Source organism: Tupaia chinensis, unplaced genomic scaffold (assembly GCF_000334495.1).
Source record: "Tupaia chinensis unplaced genomic scaffold, TupChi_1.0 Scaffold000706_1, whole genome shotgun sequence".
Classification (NCBI taxonomy): domain Eukaryota; kingdom Metazoa; phylum Chordata; class Mammalia; order Scandentia; family Tupaiidae; genus Tupaia; species Tupaia belangeri.
In genome coordinates this window covers 6,504,020-6,522,764 of record NW_006160229.1, presented here as the reverse complement: position 1 = coordinate 6,522,764, position 18,745 = coordinate 6,504,020, and the positions used below count along the sequence as shown (strand labels likewise).

At 44.1% G+C, this 18,745-nt stretch overlaps 1 protein-coding gene across 4 annotated transcripts in view; it reads right to left on the bottom strand.

Annotated features, from left to right (window-relative positions):
* The window catches only part of ZNF75D (zinc finger protein 75D), a 14,800-nt gene extending 3,701 nt beyond the window's left edge, over positions 1–11,099 (bottom strand). Inside the window, exons 1-5 of one of the 4 annotated variants that reach the window (XM_006160716.2) lie at positions 10,825–11,099; positions 8,221–8,756; positions 6,485–6,677; positions 5,390–5,529; positions 4,928–5,054 (exon numbers count right to left, since the gene is read on the bottom strand). In XM_006160716.2, coding sequence (XP_006160778.1) covers positions 4,928–5,054; positions 5,390–5,529; positions 6,485–6,677; positions 8,221–8,631 — 871 coding nt within the window. In that variant the 5' untranslated portion in view covers positions 8,632–8,756; positions 10,825–11,099. The remainder of the gene's footprint in view (positions 1–4,927; positions 5,055–5,389; positions 5,530–6,484; positions 6,678–8,220; positions 8,757–10,824) is intronic. The other 3 variants (XM_006160717.2, XM_027776685.1, XM_027776686.1) reach the window with 3 other exon arrangements.
* Between the last annotated feature and the right edge of the window lie 7,646 nt (positions 11,100–18,745).

Genomic DNA, 18,745 nt, shown 5'->3' with positions numbered 1-18,745 from the left:
ATTACACTAACTGCTGGTCCCAAGACAGAAAAATATTGTCAGAGGGATAAACATAGCTCAATGGAAAAAAAAAAAAGACCAGCAGTTAGTGTAATGACTATGTCATTGGACTCCCATGTAGCCGACCACAGTTCAAGTCCCGGACCCGGTGGCTTAAACTCACGCTGGTCGTGTGTGCGTGTGTGCCCAAGATCCCGAGAGGAGAATGGAGGAGAAGGGATTATGGCGTGGCCATCCCCCCTGGGGGGTGATTTCTCGCTTTCCGTCTCTCTGTCTCTCTCTGTCATTCTGGCAAGCGCATGTGCCCTATAGCAAAAACCTCTCAAAAAAAAAAAAAAAACATAGCTCAGTGAAACAAACTAGATATACAGGCAAAAAGCAATTCAGTGGAAGAAGGATAATCCTTTAGATAATTGATGCCAAAGCAATTGGACCCCTATGGGAAAAAAGAAAAAGAAAAAAAAAAAGAAGGAGAGAATGAAGAGAAGGAGGAGGAGAAAGAAGAAAGAAGGAGGAGGCAAAGAAGAGAAAAAGAACCTCAACTTAAATCTCGCACCTTATGTAACACTTATTCAAAACACATGATGGACTTAAATGTAATGCATCAACTTATAAAACTTTTAGGAGAAAACACTGAATAACTGGGGAAAATGTTAGAATTCTAGGGCTAGGCTATTCAGAGTTCTAGACCTGACATCAAAAGTACAGTCTTACTTGGGACCAGCAGTTAGCGTAATGGCTATGTCGCTGGACTCCCACGTAGTCCACCGCAGTTCAAGTCCCGGACCCGGTGGCTTAAACTCACACCGGGTGTGTGTGTGCATGCATGCCCAAGATCCCGAGAGGAGAACGGAGGAGAAGGGATTCCGGCATGGCCAACCCCCTGGGGGGTGATTTCTTGCTTTATGTCTCTCTGTCCTGTCTGTCTGGAGAGCGCACGTGCCCTATAGCAAAAACCTCTCCAAAAAAAAAAAAAAAAGTACAATCATACTGGACAAAGCTGGCATCCCTGTGTGGGAGCCTGGAAGCTACATGGGAAGAATAGATTCTCTTCTTTGGCTAACCTGAACACACTGGGTAGGGTAGCACATGCCTGTGATCCTAGCTAACTGGGAGAAGGGTAAGAGGATTACTACACAAAAATACTGATCTCTATCTCTCTCCTTTCCTCCCTTCCCCCCCACCTCTCTCATAAAGGAAAAAAAAATCCATGAAAGTAAAAACTGGTCTGTGTCAAATAAAACACACACACACACACACACACACACACACACACACACACACAAACACAACTTTTATTCTAAAGAAGCCCAAGAGATGGGGATAAAAATAATGTATAGAGACAGAGAGACAGAAAGTAAATCATCCTCCTAGGGGGATGGCCATGCCACAATCCTTTCTCCTCTATTCTCCTCTTGGGATCTTGGGCATGCAAGCACATGTGCCAGGTATGAGTTTAAGACCCTGAGTCCAGGACTCGAACCGTGTTCGACTACATGGGAGTCCAGAGACATCACCATTACACCAACTGCTGGTCCCCCATATAGGATGTTTCTAGCGCTAGGACAAGTGCTAGAAGATATTTTGCTGGTCAAGAAGTCCCCTTCACAAAACCAGCAGATGGCATAATGATTATATCACTGGATTCACATTTAGTCAACAGCGGTTTTAGTCCTGAACCCAGTGGCTTAAAACTCAGCCGTGTGCATATGCTTGTCTGCCCAAAATCCCTAGAGGAGAATGAAGAAGGGATTGTGGCATGGCCATCCCCCCTGGGGGTGAATTCTCACTCTCTGTCTCTTTCTGTCTCTCTGGCAAGCACACTTGCCCTATAGCAAAAATCTCTCTAAAAATAATACACGAATTGGAAAAAAAAACTATTTACTAATCATATATCCATCAAAGCACTAGAATCTAGAATACATAAAGAGCTTCTAAAACTCAATAGGGGCCGACAGGTGGCATGGTGGTAAAGGTGCTGGACTCCCACATGGCCAACCACGGTTTGAATCATAGACTGTGATGAAAATCACACTAGGTGCATGTGCATGCATTCCCAAAATCCTGAGGAGAATGGAGGACAAAGGATTGTGGTGTGGCCCTCTCCTGTGGGGGGTGATTCTCACTTTCCTTCCCTCCGTCTCTCTCCAATGAGGGCACACACTCTATGGCATAAACCTTAAAATAAACTAAAATAACCAAGTGATCCAATTAAAATGAGGCAAAAGACATTACAATGAAGAGGATATAGAGATGGCAAATAAGTACATGAAAAGATATAAATCATCATTAGACATTAGGGAAATACAAATCAAAACCACAATGAGATTATCTACACACCTATCAGAATGGCTAAAAAAAAAACGAAATAAATAGACATTTAATACTATCAAAGATATAGAAAAACTAGATCTCTAATACACTGCTGTGGGAATATAAAATGGCACAACCACTATAGAAAATGGTTGGTATTTTTTTTTTCTTTTCTTAATGCCAGAAGGCATGTGCACACCAGAAAGTGAGAGAGTGAGAACCCTTCCAACAGGGCTTGGTCATGCTGCAATTCCTCTACCTCCCTTTCTCTATTCTATTGGAATCCTAGCACATGCACCTTGCTGTTAGGGCTGGGATTTAAACTTTAGTCTACCATATAGGATCCTATTCCCTCTACACAGTGCTTAACCACTGTGCCATGGGGAGAGCTTCAGCAACTTCGTATAAATTTGAACATGTAATTACCATATGAATCAGCAATTGCACCCTTGAGGCATTTATCCCAGAGAAATGAAAATTTATCTCTATACAAAATCCTGTATGTGAATGTTCGTGGCAGCTTTATTCATAACAGCCAGAAACTAGAGACAGTAAAGACATCATTCAGTGGGTAAATGCTTAAATAAATGATAGTATATCAATATTATGGAATACTTATTCAGCAGTAAAAAGGAACTAACTAATGATACATGTGACAACTTGGATGCACTTCCAGAGTGTTATTCTGAATGGAAAAAAAGCTAATCTCAAAGTTACATATTTTATGATTCTATATATATCTCATTTTTCTAACAGAAAATTTTAAAAAATGTAGAACAGATTAGTAATTGACATGGGCTAGTGGGCTGTGGGAGGGAAGTGTATGTAGTTATGAAAGGGCCCCAGGAATGAATCATTGTGAAATAGAACTGTCCAGTATTTTGACTGTGATAGTAAATACACAAATCTACACATGATAAACTTATACACACATACACACACAAATGAATACAAATAAAACTGGGAAAATCTGAATAAGATCAATGAATTGTATCAGTGTATGGTTGTGATTTCATATACCTGTGCAAAAGTTATCACTGTGGGAAGCTGGGTAAAGTGTACCATGGGTTCTCTTTGTATTCCATTTGAAATCTGTTTGTAAAGCTAAAATTATCTTAATAAAACTTTTCATTAAAAATTATGGGACCCGCAGTTAGCGTAATGGCTATGTCGCTGGACTCCCATGTAGTCGACCGCGGTTCGCGTCCTGGACCCGGTGGCTTAAAACTCACGCTGGGCACGTGTGCATGCGTGCTCAAGATCCCAAGAGGAGAATGGAGGAGAAGGGATTGCGGCGTGGCCATCCCCCCTGGGGGGTGATTTCTTGCCTTCTGTCTCTCTGTCTCTATCTGTCTTTCTCTGTCTGTCTGGCGAGCACACGTGCCCGATAGCAAAAACCTCTCCATAAAAAGAAAAGAAAAATTACAGGTATACGGGACCAGCAGTTAGTGTAATGGCTATGTCGCTGGACTCCCATGTAGTCGACCGCGGTTCGCGTCCTGGACCCGGTGGCTTAAAACTCACGCTGGGCACGTGTGCATGCGTGCTCAAGATCCCAAGAGGAGAATGGAGGAGAAGGGATTGCGGCGTGGCCATCCCCCCTGGGGGGTGATTTCTGGCTTTCTGTCTCTTTATCTCTCTGTCTGTCTGGCGAGCGAACGTGCCCTATAGCAAAAACCTCTCCAAAAAAAAAGAAAAAAAAATTACAGGTACAGACTCTTAATATGTTAAGCCCCTCTAAAGATACCTACCAACGAACATGTGTCCTCTTTGCATGTATATTCTTACCCGTAAGAGATGTTTCAAGACTGTCCTTGAACTCAGGAATCTTAGATCTGTGATTATTCCTCTTGCTCAAAACAGATTACTTTAAATTTAGGGTGCAACAATAGTGCTCTGAGGATAAAACCTGAGGTCTCAGACTGTCATCTTAATCCAGACTATTTTCAGAAAGAGCAAGCAACTCTTTCATACATTTTTTTATTCCAAATGTTTAAATAGTTAGGATCTTGGATCCAATATCTTCTTATACTCTACTGTGGGTGTGGGTGAATATACATGGAGAAATCTAAGAACTAAACTAAGGAAGATAGATGAAAATGATGTGGAGAATAGGAATCCAGTGCTACCCAAGTAGACTTGGTTAGAAATGACAGTGGCTGAGACCAGGACAGTGAGAGTGGAAGAGGCTGAGACAGAGTTGGATTCAGGATATATTTGGAAGCTAGAGCTCAGAGGACTTGCTGATGGATGGACTGATAACGGAGTATAGCAGAAAGGCTGGAATAAAGGGTCTCAAGGTTTTTGACCTGAGCAAGTAGGTAAATGTTAGTGTCCGTTTACTGAGAGGAGAAAGACACGTTAAGAGCCTATTTACAGTATGGAGGTGGAGCCATAACAGATCGAGAATTATATTTAAGATAAAGAAGTGAGACATGTGTTTATAAAAACTTTTTCAGGTGATCTGAGTATGTCTTTCCTTTCCCCTATACCAACAAATTGAAAACAACCAGCTGCTGAAACACTGGGAGTCTCTCCCAGGAGTGCATTTTCCATAAATAAAGGACCAAAAATATTATTCAACTTCTACACAAAGAGAAATGAGAATCTTTACCTAGAGAGATAATGGAATCATAATTATCCTGCATTACGTCATTGTAGAGAGTCTTCTGAGAAGGAGTCAATACTTGCCATTCTTCTTCAGAAAAATACACGGCCACATCTTCAAATGTCAACAAACTCTAAAGGAGAGAATGGGTTTTAATTCGGTATCTGCCACTATAGAAGCTGCCCTACTACTCACCTCTGAGTTACATGGTAGGCAAGACTGAAGAAATTAATAGTACAAGATTTAGGGGGAAAAAGTGAGGTGGCAAAAGTAGGAAGCCAAAATCAGAAAACAGCCTAAGAGGTGCCCAATTCCCATTCCCACTGTGCCAATCATAGTTGCCTAGAGAAGATTTGGGACTAATATGCCTAAGAGCATCTCCTGGGCACTATAGGTCATAGGCAACAGGGAAAAGCAGAGTCAAGGCCAGGTTCAGACTACCTAAAGAAGCTGGAAAGTATAGCTCACCTGTAACTTGGGCAGGATGAGCTGAGATGCCATCTTCCAGCCTTTGGAGTTTCTCTGCTCAGAAAGGGCTAAAATCTGTTGAGCATGCACAACTGTGGGTGAAAAAGCCAGAGAAATGTTCTTACATCCTGAGCTGATTTCTGAAATACAGATTATTAGGACACAGTCAGTGAAGATGGGTCACCTTGAAAAGTGTGTGTGTGGTGCCCAGAAATTTCCATCCTATTGTATAAATAAAATCAACTATCCACCATTCATAGAACCTGTTCTCCAGTTCACTATTTCCCCAGATTTCATGAGAGAAATGAAAAGGAAGTCCAGTTTTTTTCTCTCACTAAATAAAGTGTTCACCAAGCAGGGCAAGAATTAGAGGTGTTTGGAAATGAAGGGCTTGGGTCCTCCAGTGTACAGTAGAGATGTGAAAGACTTGTCTTTTAGTCTTTTATTTTACACACTTTTCTTCACATTCTGCCACTTGTCAGACCATTGCTTTTTTTAGAGAGAGAGAGATAGGTTTGCTATAGGTGTGTGTGCTCACCAGAGAGACAAAAAGTGAAAAATTACACACACACACACACACACACACACACACACGCACACACCGGGGATAGCCATGCTGCAATCCCTTCTGCATTCTCCTCTCCTCCTGGGATTTTGGGCACACAAACACATGGGTCCAGCATGAGTTTCAAGCCACCGGGCCTGGGACTCAAATCACAGTCAACTACGTGGGAGTCCAGTGATGTAACCATCACACCATCTGCTGGCCCCCTAACATTCCATTTCTGATTCCAGGTTCTCCTATAACTTTATAAGGGTGAGGTGGTTCTACTTGTTCCTGTTCCATCTTCTTCTCTCCTTTCAAACATCTAAGGAGCTGAGTCTATGGTGTGAATATCAGGGTTCTGTGATTTGGATATTTCTGTACCCCAGGTTGATCCCCACCTTCACCTACAATTGGCCTACTGTCCCCCCACCTGGGACACATTAGACTACTAGCATGACTAGGCATCTGAGACACTACCATAACATTCTAGCTGAACCAATAATTATCACAGCTCCCAAGAGAAGAGAATTAAATATGAAGCTCCACACCTCTTTCATACACTGGCTGGGTTTCTTTGTGAGTACTCCAGCCCAGCTGTTCTTGTAGTACCCGGTATGTATTCCAACATTCTTTTTGGAACACACTCATTGGACAGGGCTCTGCTGGCTTCCACTTGAAGCCTGGAGCCACTGCTGTTCCTCCCAAGAGCACTGTCTCCTTTCCCAGCTCATGGGCTGTGACCTAGAAATAATCCCCATCATCATTAGCACAGACCTTACTTTACTTTTGGGGTGGGGGTAGAGGGAGAAACAAGAATAGAGTCTGGATCTGGGGAGCATATGACATTAAAGAAAGAAAAAAAAGAAAAGATTCAAGAGATATTGTACCACTATGTCCTTGTAAAGAAAAATACACAAATCTGGGAAAATTAGTATAAAATGAAAAAACTATGACTACCGCCAGCATCCCAACCCAGCAGCCCCACTGCTGTGCACATAGCCTGCACTCAAGCCACTAGCAGTGTTGGGTAAGCTGCCTATACCCCTACACTGGCCTGCTTTCTTGGCTTGGATCCCACCATACTGTATTTCTATCTTCTAGTTTTCTCTAAAAGACAAGGAATAGAAAAGGTCTTCCTGATAGCCAGACTTGCAAATCCTTCCATATTCAGGGAAGAAGTTCATGGCTAAAAGGAATAGAATAGAGGTGGGGGGGGGGAAGGGAAGGGTTGAGCTTCATCCTCACTGCAGAAGATTTGGATGCAATAAGACATCAAAAACAGGCCTGACCCTGTATTTTTCTTTCTTTCTTTCTTTCTTTTTTTTTTTTTTGGACAGGTTTTTCGCTATAGGGCACGTGCTCTCGCCATACAGAGAGAGACAGAGAGACAGAAAGCGAGAAATCACCCCCCGGGAGGATGGTTACGCCGCAATCCCTTCTCCTCCATTCTCCTCTTGGGATCTTGGGCATGCATGCACACGCGCCCAGCGTGAGTTTTAAGCCATTGGGTCCGGATGCAAACCGTGGTCGACTACGTGGGAGTCCAGCGACATAGCCATTATGCTAACTGCTGGTTCTCGGCCCTGTATTTTTCAAAGTGGGCTCTTGAGGAGAGGAAATGTGCTGATATCTCCCAAGGGTATACCTTGATTTCCCACTCACTAGCAGGGTCAAGGCCAGGGCACTAAGGGAGGGCCATGAGGCTCTTTCTCCCAGTTTAGAAATGTGTGTTTCCACTACAGAAAACACTACCCCTCAGCACTCACATTCCCTTTACTTCTCTGTTGGCATTTTTGTTCTTTCCTTCTTTGTTCCTTTTTCCTCCTGTTTCTTCTCTTCTCTTATAATCTCCCCAGAGCTGTTTAATTTAAATTCCTGTTTGGTATCTTCTTTATCCTTTGATCTCCATAAGTGTTGACCTGTTTTTGTTTCTTTCTTTCTTTCATTCTTTTTTTTTTTAATCTTTTCTCTTTTCCCAATTCCTTCTTGCCTTTTAATTCTCTGATTCCAAAAATTCAAGTCTTATTTCCTTTGCCATGCCAGACAGGGCTGATCACTCTCAACTCACCCTGGCCCTAAAGGAAGGAAAATGTGTTTATTTTTTTCTAAGGCCAGGAAAGACTTAGACAGGAACTCTGAAACCTGTGGACTATTTATTGTGGCATGTCTGCAATTTCTAATCTTGCCTGTCCTAAAGGAACAATAGAAGAGTAACTTAATCCATTTCATTTCTTGATAACCCTCCTACCCCCAATATATCCACTTTTATCCTATTTGTTCTCACCTCAGTATCTGCTCCACCAGTTTTTCTCTGCAAAGCTTCTACCAGGACCACAGCCTGTCTGATGTTCTGTGGATGATGCTTCTGCACCCAGTTCTGGGTATCCTGGGGCAGAATGGTCAGAAACTGCTCTAGCACCAGCAGTTCCAAGATCTGCTCTTTCGAGTGGATCTCCGGCCTCAGCCACTGGTGGCATAACTCTTGAAGTTGACTGACAGCCTCAAGTGGTCCAAGTGCCTCATGATAATGGAAGCTCCGGAAGTACTGGCGTGCACCCTCAGGACCAAGACACTCTATTTGTGGGCTGCATTTCTTACTCTGACTGGAGCTGTCTTTCACAGACCACTTAGTCTCCCACATAGCTCCCATCTGAGGATTCAAGCATACATCCACCTTCAACTCTCCCATCATCATTTGCTCTAGGAACAGTTACACTCCTGTGTTAACAGTGACACCCTCTTGGTGCCACCTTTGACAACTGAGGCCCCGTCAAGTATGGTTGGTACGTAACCAGTGAATCGATCTTCTTCTCAAGGGCACTGAGGGAGAGCAGAAAATAGTACATGTCAAGAAGAAAGTCACAAGACTCATTTACTTGCTATTTATTATTACAGGAAAATAAACCAAAATAGTCCCGTGTTACTTCCTCATTAAAATCAACCACCAAGTATTAGGACACTCATGACAGTGGATTATTTCAGGAGGTTTTGTTACTCAACTTTGAAACAAAGCATAGCTCAGAAAAGACAAATGCCAATTGATGTCTTTCTCCCTCTCCCTTTTCTAGTTTTGATTTTGTTTAACAACTGAGGAAAGGTTGTTGAATGAGAGAAAATTGGTACTCATCAGTCAAAAGGAGTTTTGAGATTTTCCGATATTCAACGTGTTTGCTTTCAGACTCATCTTCACAAATAGGGCATATCTGAGTTTCTCTATTTTTAAAAAGTTTTGCCAGAGGCTGTGTGCACTCACTTGAGGAAAAAAGAAAGAGAGAAAGAGAAGGTGAGAAAGCACCCACTATGAGAGGCAGTCATGCCACAATCCCTTCTCCTCTATCTCTCCCTCCTTTCAGGATTTTGGGCACACACTCATTCATAGGTGCCGGGTGTGTTTCTCAAACCACTCGGTCTGAGACTCAAACTGTGAGGTACAGGACCAGCAGATGGCATAATAGTTACATTGCTGGACTCCCACATGGCAGACCATGGTTCGAGTCACAGAATGGGAGGCTTGAAAGTCACACTGGGCATGTAAATGTGTGTGTCTGTCTATGTATGCACAAAATCCCAAGAGGAAAATGGAGGAGAAAGGACTGTGGCATTGTGGCATTGCCATAACCTCTGAGAGGTGATTTCTCCCTTTCTGTCTCTCTGGTGAGCGTGCACGTCCTATAGCAAAACAAACAAACAAACAAACAAAAAACTTCCATAGCAAAAAACAAAACTGTGAGGTGGGCTATGTGGGTCCAACAGCTTTAACTGGGCTGGCCTAGTTTTTCTGAAAAAAAAAAAAATTTGGAGAGAATTTTGTGTGCTCATCAGAGACACAGAGAGAAATCACCCTCCCCTCTCCCAGGGAGGATGGCCACACTGCAATCCCTTTTCTTCCTTTCTCCTCTCAGGATTTTGAGTGCACATACACATGCACCCAGTGTGAGCTTCAAGCCACTGGGTCTGAGACTTAAACCGTGGTCAGCCATGTGGGAGAATAGCACCTTAACCACTATGGCACCTGCTGGCCCCAGTTTTTCTAAATTATAATGTTCATTACAGTCTTTTATCTTTAGTCAGGGAAAAATTAACTTCTATGGCCCTTCATTGTCTCAAGAAGATTGAAGCCTCTACTTCCTGAGACATTCAATATCTCCTTCCCACTGTATTAATAATGGTAGGAGAACTGAGATAGAAAGGTCAGGGCAGGGGTAGTTAGGGACAAAGTAACATTTTTTTCAGGAAATAGGAATTCCCCGGCCCCAGCAACCACATGGTCAACATTGGGGGGAGGGGCATTCCTTTGGTAGGTTTGTAAAGGCCACTGTGCAGACTTGTATCTGTGTATTAATTTTTTTTTTTGGGGGGGGTTATTTCAAGGGAAAAAATTACAGCTGGCCGTTGTTTGCAAGCTGTCAAAATGGCAGGTTGTTAAAAAGGAGAGATGGTGATGATTAGAGTTTCACAGCCAGGGAGAGTCCTAGTAAGGGTAACCCTTCTCCTGAAGTCTCACTGGGTGCAGTGCCAGTCATTGCTGCCCCAGCCACCAGCACAGATTCGCAAAAACCTTCTAGATCAACCACAGGGATGCCTGTAAGCATCCTGCACGCCAGCACTCCTCGGTTGTATTTGCAGAGAGAGTAGAAAGAAGTTGCTTCCAGAGGTTAGGGGTGTCTATCAAAGTCTGCATCCAGGCCTTAGCCGAGAACAGGTCCTGCCTGCTCTCCTGTGGACTGCCGCCTGGCAATCACGCCAGTGGCGCTGGCAAACGCTGTTGTCCCACACCCCGCCCCCACTCACCGCCGCGCAGCCCCAAAGGCTGCAACTGGGGAGAGAAGCTGGTATCTCTGAGGGTCTCCCCGACTGAATCAAAAGGGAAAACGCAATTCTCGGTTACCTTCAGTCAGCTTGGTCTTCAGTAGACACCGCTTCCCTCCTTCTCGACTGCACGGGAAGGTCGCCACACCTCCCTGCTGCTCGCAGGAGCGGAGCTTTCTGCGCCTGCGCCACGCGGGGCGGTGATGTCAGGAAAAGCGCTCGAAGCCTGGCGAGGGACGCTCCAGGATTTCGAGAGAGCGCAGGCACTGGAAAATCAGACCCCTACCCAATCCCTCCATCTCCCCAAGACTGTACCCCGACTCAGCATTCTAGGTAGGGTCTCAGACTGTGAAGTGAGCGCTAGCCGGAAGAGAAAAAATGTGTTTCCGGCGCTTTGTGACAGCCGCGCCCAGCCGGCTCCCTCCAGCTACCTGCGAAGTCTCAGCCTAGTCTCCTCCGGAAGCTTCCCACGCTTCTTCCCATCCCCGAGGAACTTGCCTCCTGCCCCAATCCAGCCCTGGATGTAGGAAAAAGTTAGGGTCACGGAGTGGCCCGGCTGCAAAGGCTGGCCTCCCGGGAGTGATGTAGTCCACTGACTCCTGGTGCCACGGTCTCCTGACCCCCAAATGAGAAGTATTATCGCCAGGCGCGTGTGTGAGCGCTTTCTGTCCCTCTGTCTCTCTTTCTGACAAGCGCATGCATCCTATAGCAAAAAACTCTCTCCCCCCCCCCAAAAAAAAAGCTATTGTGTGTCCAGATTTTTTCTACTAGCTTCCTTCCATACACCTCGCCCCCTTTTTTAGAGAGATATTTTTGCCCGCCAGAGAAAGAAATAGATAAAATTTGAGAAAGTATTCCCCTGCCCCCGGGGGGACTACCACACTGCAATCCTTTCTCCTCTATTTTCTCAGGATTTGGGGCACGTGCACACACATTCGGGGTGAGTTTCAAGACACCCATTCTGGGACTCAAACCGCGGTGGACCACGTGGGAGTCCAGTACCTTTACCACTATACCACCTGCTGCCGCCCTTTTCTACAGCCCCAGTAAGTCAAGGGGCCACAGTATAGGTCGACTCTCAACATGGAGACCATCTTGTTACTCTCTTGCAAGTGCTGTGGAGGTCACCCTGAGTCCCAGAGAGTTCGAACTGTCCTCGCTAGAATTGTTTATCCACTTGTCAGTTAATGGAGTTTTGTAATTGTTCCTACTTCTGGATTATTATTAATAATGCTGCTATGAACATTCGTGTACAAATTTCGTGTGGACATAGTGTTTTCATTTCTTTTTCATATATATCTAGTGGCTTAATTGCTGGATCACGTGGTAATTCTTAATCTTCTGAGGAACAACTAGACTATTTTTCAAACTGGCTATAACAGTCTTTAACCTTTTTGGCACCAGAGACCAGTTTTGTGGAAGACCCTTTTTCTATGGTGTATGTTGGGGGCACGGTTTTTGAGTAATGCAAGAGCGTTACATTTATTGTACACTTTATTTCTGTTATCATATTGTGATATGTAATGAAATAATTGTACAACTTACCGTAATGCAGTATCAGGTCTGAGGTCCCACCACCCACACACCCACTGACACCTTGCAGCTAGAATCACTGGCAAAGGAGATCCCGCCACAAGTACCCAACCTTTCTTAGCATGTCTGAGACTCTCCAGTCTCATGCAAAAATAGCAAGAGGCCAACGGGCAGCTGAAGCCTGGATTTTGTCACAACAAAATACCTGGCCCAGGAAGCACTCATCTCTTCAGGGCCCAAAATTGCACTCTCCCACCCAGAGACACTTTGTTGCTGGGAGGCACCAGCAAAGGGAATCAGGTCATAACAGGTGCCAGGCCTGGGAGATATTCCTCATTCTACCCGCCTCTCGCTAGGTAATCCTTCCTTCAGAAGCTGGCAGTAGGCCAAGACCTGAGCACCAAACCCTAGCAGAGGTCTGTCTGCTAAAAAATAATAATAGAACACAGTTTCTCCTAACATAATACCCAAAATGTGAAGGACATGATAGAACATCATTCTTTATAAAAAGAATTAGGCAAGTCTAAACTTGAACGGGAAGACAACCAACTGACATTAACTCTTTTTCTTTTTTTTTTTTTTGGAGAGGTTTTTGCTATAGGGCGCATGCACTCGCCAGACAGACAGAGAGAGACAGAGAGATAGAAAGTGAGAAATCACCCCCCAGAGGAGATGGTCACGCCGCAATCCCTTCTCCTCCATTCTCCTCTCGGGATCTTGGGCACGCACGCACGTGCACCCAGCATGAGTTTTAAGCCACCGGGTCCAGGATGCGAACCGTGGTCAAGTATGTGGGAATCCAGCAACATAGCCGTTACGCTAACTACTGGTCCAATTCTTAAATGAATTAGATGTCAGAATTATCTGACAAGGGTTCTAAAGTATACACTATAAAAATTATTCAACAAGCAATTAAATGTTCAAACCAGCTTATTTATAATAGCCAAAAGCTGAATACAGCTCAAATACCCTTCAGAGAGTAAATAGTCCGATAAACTTGGTGCTTCTGTATCATGGAATACTATTGATCATTAAAAGGAGTAACCATTATGGCCAGTAGGTGGTGTGGTTGTTAAGGCCCTGGATTCCCACATGGCTTACACTAGTGAAAGGACAGAATTATGTTATAAAAATGAGGAACATATTAGTGTTTACAAGAGGAGAGGGATGTGGGAATGCATAGGGAGAGAGATGGATGGAAGGGATTTGGAGGGCTATGAAACAACAGTAGGATGAATCCCTGTGGTGATAAATTGTTAGGACTAGGCAGTGGCATGGTGGTTAAGACAAGTAGATCCCACAATGGCTGACTTTACGGTTCAAGTCCCAGACCCAGCAGCTTGAAAAACACACTTGGTGCATGTGCATGCATGCCCAAAATCCTGAGGGGAGAGTGGAAGAGAAGGGATTGTGGCATGACAATCCTCCTTGAGGGGGTCGTAGATTCTCACTTTCTCTCTCTCTCTGGCAAGCACATATGCACTACAGTGCATGTGCGTATACACACAAAGGATTCTATACTAAGACATTCTCACCTACCCCAGAAAAAAAACCCAGACCACCATTGTTGAGGTCGTTCACCTTCATCCAAGAACCTTGCCTTGGAAAATCTGTCTTGGCCCAGTCCCATGGTACAGCGATTGAGGGAGCTGGATCTCACATATTGGCTATGATTTGAATCATGGCTTCAGTGACTTGAAAACATACGCTGGGTACAGATGCGTGTGTGCCCACAATCCTGATGGGAGAGAGGAATAGATGTAAAGGGACCGTGGAGCAATCATGTCCCATCTGGGGTGCTTTTTCTCTCTCTGGTGAGCTCACATGTCTTCTAGGAAAAACAAAAATAACAAAATGAAACAAAACACGCCAAACAGTTCTGTCACCTTAGCAACTATACTCCATTCTGCTGGTGTCAGTAAAGCAATTCCAAAGTGCCTGTTTCTTACCACCTGCCCTGGTAACTCTTCCTTGCCTGTTTCCTTTACAGCTTACAGGTCTCTTTTGGAGTTGAGGCCTAGCAGCTAATGAAGCTTGGGTCCGGGGCTTCTCTAAGTATCCATTGGTTCCATCTGGAAACTTAGTGGCTTTCATGCTGTTTCCTAAGTCAAAGGCTCTTCCAAGAGCACTTCTGTTCCCAGCCCAGGTTTGTAATCTAGGAACCGATCTGCCATTACCATCATCCTTACAGGGTCATATAGAAAGGGAAATTACTGCAGGAATTGGAGGGCAAATCTTCAACAGAACACCACAGTGTATCCCAGCCTATCCTTTTGGTGGCCCCAAAAGGCAAGGGACAGTTTAACCTCGAGGTTTTTTCAATGTTACGTCCACAAGTAAAAATGTGTGCACGTGTAGGTGCCTGTGTGTGGGGGATGTGGGGCGAGGGCCTATCCCAACGTCTTTCCCCCATAGATCTCCAGATGTACTTCATGTCCCCCTTTCCTCAGAACACTGACTCCTCCAGATGCTCCCCTTTCTCACTCTAGATAAGCTAACCTGGGTGCCCTGGGGGCAGTGACCTCAAAGCCTCCCTGCCTTTTCCCAGTGCACCATTAACTGAGAGCCAGCTCTGCAGAGACCAGACGGCTGACCCTGATGTCCTTACATGGATAGCAGACGGAGAGTTTCAAGCCCTGCCTGCCAGCAGCAAAAGTGAAATGTATGCACTGCCCTCCCTTTAATCCTCAAAACAGCCCAGAAGGGTGTTTTATTACAGCTACTTTCCCAACGGGAAAAGTGGGGCTCTGAGGGAAATACTAACTTGTCCAGGGTCACATAACTAGTAGGCAGTAGGGCCGGGATCTGAAAGCAGCCTTCCATCTAACTCGGAGCTGCATTTGTAGAGACAGGGTACAGAATCTGGCCCCAGGCCAACCAAATCACAGATACATTTGACAAAAGATTCTCTCTCCTTGACCAAATTCTAGCCAGGCTCCTCTAAGCCTTATTTTCAATCAGGTCTCAACCTTGATCTATAAAAACTACAGACTCAGCATAAATGTCTACCTTCCTCCTCTTCCATTAAGAGTTAAAACTAACATGTTTCTTTTTCTTTTTCTTTTTAGAGAGAGATTTTTTCTATAGGGCATGTGCCCTTGCCACAGAGACAGAGAGACAGTGTAAGGCTCAAAGATAGATTTATTCAGTAGTGACACAGAGAGGCAACGACAATGCAACTGCATAAGAGGTGTTTATTTTTCCAGCTAGCTGGGGTCCAAGTTAATACCCGATGCAGCGGGTTACAACAAGGACTCCGAAGCTAGGAACGAGGGGCTTTTTATAGCTCAGGAGGCAATACAGGATATTATATTAGCAGTTTTTCATAGTTTACAACACACAAAGGAGGGACCATTTGTAGTTAGGAACTATCTGTTATTGCCCGCCTGAATTTAGATAAGAACTCTCAGTTAAGGTAGGTAATCTTCCCTGGCGCCTTCAGGTTTGTTCATCCTGGTGCCACTAGCCAAACCTGCCCTTCCTCTGTTAACTTGTGAATTCCTGTTATCTGGGAATTCCTGTTAATTAGCAAATTCCTGTGCCCCATCTTTGAATTTCTGTCATGGTGGTGAATATGATGAATATGCTAACATAAGCTAACTTGGCCTGCAGCCCTAGCAAGGGTGTTGACGTTAAACTAACTTAGCCTACATATGCTAACTATGCTAATTGGCTTATACTAACTCAACCTAACATATGCTAATTTGGCCTAACATCAGAAAGTGGGAAATCACTCACCCGCCTTGCCCTGAGTTGGCCACACTGCAATCCTTTCTCCTCCATTCTCCTCTCAGGATTCTGGGCATGCACACACATGTGCTGGCATGAGTTTCAAGCGTCCAGGTCGGAGCTCAAACTGTGGCCAGGGCCACCATGTGGGAGTTCAGCGACTGAGTTGTTACACCATCTGCTGGTCCCAGAACTAACACAGTCTTTAACAGCTCAGGCCCATGTCCCTAGAAAGGCCTGAACCCTAAAGTGCCTGCCTAGGAAAGCTCAAGGCTGTCAAAGAAGGTGCTCTTTGTTCTAAGCAACATCTAGCTTACCAAACCCTGATCTCCCTTTCCTAGAGTATTTATTTAAAAGGGCTTAGATTTCTGAGCCTTCCTTTGTGGCTTCTCCGCAAGCACCTTGAAAGACTTAACTACCAAAAGTCATCATCAGAAAGGATGGGAACTTTGTCTCCCAATCTGTGTGAGAAGATAAGATCCTAAGAACCTATCTTAATAATATATACATACTGTTTTTAAAAAATATTTATTTATGTAATTAATTCCATTTGTTATTATTATTTTTTTAACTTGACCAGAGAGAGAGAGAGAAGGAGAAAGTGAGAAAGCAAGCTACCAGTCAGGGACTCAAACTGTGGTCGGCCATGTGAGGAGTTCAGTGCCTTAACCACTACACGACCTGCCAGCCCCAATAATATATACATGTTATAACATGCTAGCTAACGAACATAGCTGCCCTAATCACATTAAGCACATGTACTTTTTTCACTGTACTTTTTCACTTCTCTGACTCTACTGAGCTCACCCCCTCTCTACTCTTTCATTCTCCTTTAAAAACGCCCAGTTGAGATAGGAGTTAGGCCCTCCTCATAGGTAAATAAGGTAAGGGTCCCAAAAAGAAGTCACTATGTCTTTCTTTTTCATGAAGCCTCTGTGTTTTTCCTCTCTGGTCTGATTAATGTACAATATATACCTCTTTAACATGTCTCTAAAGAATGTATGGCTCCTTGCTAATAATGCAAGAGATAGGGTTATTGAGTACACACACAGGATAAGACCCTAGATAGAGTCACATGGGCAAGTTTTCACAGCCAAAAGCTGGCTGCATTGAGACTCAAAGCAACTGCAGCTAAGGCCAACAGTTTGTATTCAGTAACTGTATTCTAGCCAGAAGTACAGGATGCTATGGTCTGCTGACCCCACAAAGAATAGGGTAATAAATCACTCAGAGTATCACATAACTGGTTCCTTTTTTCTTTCTTTCTTTCTTTTTTTTTTCTTTTTTTTTTGAGAGATTTTTGCTATTGGGTTCATGTGCTTGCCAGAGAAACAGAGAAAGATACAGAGACAGAAAGTGGGAAATCTCCCTCAGGGGGGATGGCCATGCTGCAATCCCTTCTCCTCCATTCTCCCCTCGGGATTTTGGGCACGCACGCACATGCCACACATGCACATGCGCCTGGCGTGAGTTTTAAGCTGCTGGGTCTGGTACTAGAACTGCAGTTGACTACGTGCTAGTCCAGCGACGTAACCATTATGCCATCTGCTGATCCCAACATAACCATTTTCTAAAGCCCACTTCCTTATCAGAAAGCCAGCCCATTGCTCAGACTGCTAGAATAAAAACTCCTCACCTTCAGCCACTCTTTTGCAACCCATTCCCCCTTCCATTGCATCGGAAGCATTTTCTCCTTCCTTAATAAATTCCACTTTCCTCTCTGTGTCCATGTCTCTAATTCTTCATGAGTGTAGGACAAAAACCAACATGGGTTTTGGGTCTGATCACTCAGCACTCCCAGCTCATAGTCATCTGTTCACAAATCGAAGTTCAGTTTACCCAGGTTCAGTTCAATTTACCCAGGTCCCTCTTCATAACTGCAATAGAACATTGGCATCTCAGCTCTGAAGACCACTCAGGCTGGGTTTGTGACACCCATATGTCATCGATCCTTCCTTTGTGGCTTCTCCGCAAGCACCTTGAAAGACTTAACTACCAAAAGTCATCATCAGAAAGGATGGGAACTTTGTCTCCCAATCTGTGTGAGAAGATAAGATCCTAAGAACCTATCTTAATAATATATACATACTGTTTTTAAAAAATATTTATTTATGTAATTAATTCCATTTGTTATTATTATTTTTTTAACTTGACCAGAGAGAGAGAGAGAAGGAGAAAGTGAGAAAGCAAGCTACCAGTCAGGGACTCAAACTGTGGTCGGCCATGTGAGGAGTTCAGTGCCTTAACCACTACACGACCTGCCAGCCCCAATAATATATACATGTTATAACATGCTAGCTAACGAACATAGCTGCCCTAATCACATTAAGCACATGTACTTTTTTCACTGTACTTTTTCACTTCTCTGACTCTACTGAGCTCACCCCCTCTCTACTCTTTCATTCTCCTTTAAAAACGCCCAGTTGAGATAGGAGTTAGGCCCCACTCATAGGTAAATAAGGTAAGGGTCCCAAAAAGAAGTCACTATGTCTTTCTTTTTCATGAAGCCTCTGTGTTTTTCCTCTCTGGTCTGATTAATGTACAATATATACCTCTTTAACATGTCTCTAAAGAATGTATGGCTCCTTGCTAATAATGCAAGAGATAGGGTTATTGAGTACACACACAGGATAAGACCCTAGATAGAGTCACATGGGCAAGTTTTCACAGCCAAAAGCTGGCTGCATTGAGACTCAAAGCAACTGCAGCTAAGGCCAACAGTTTGTATTCAGTAACTG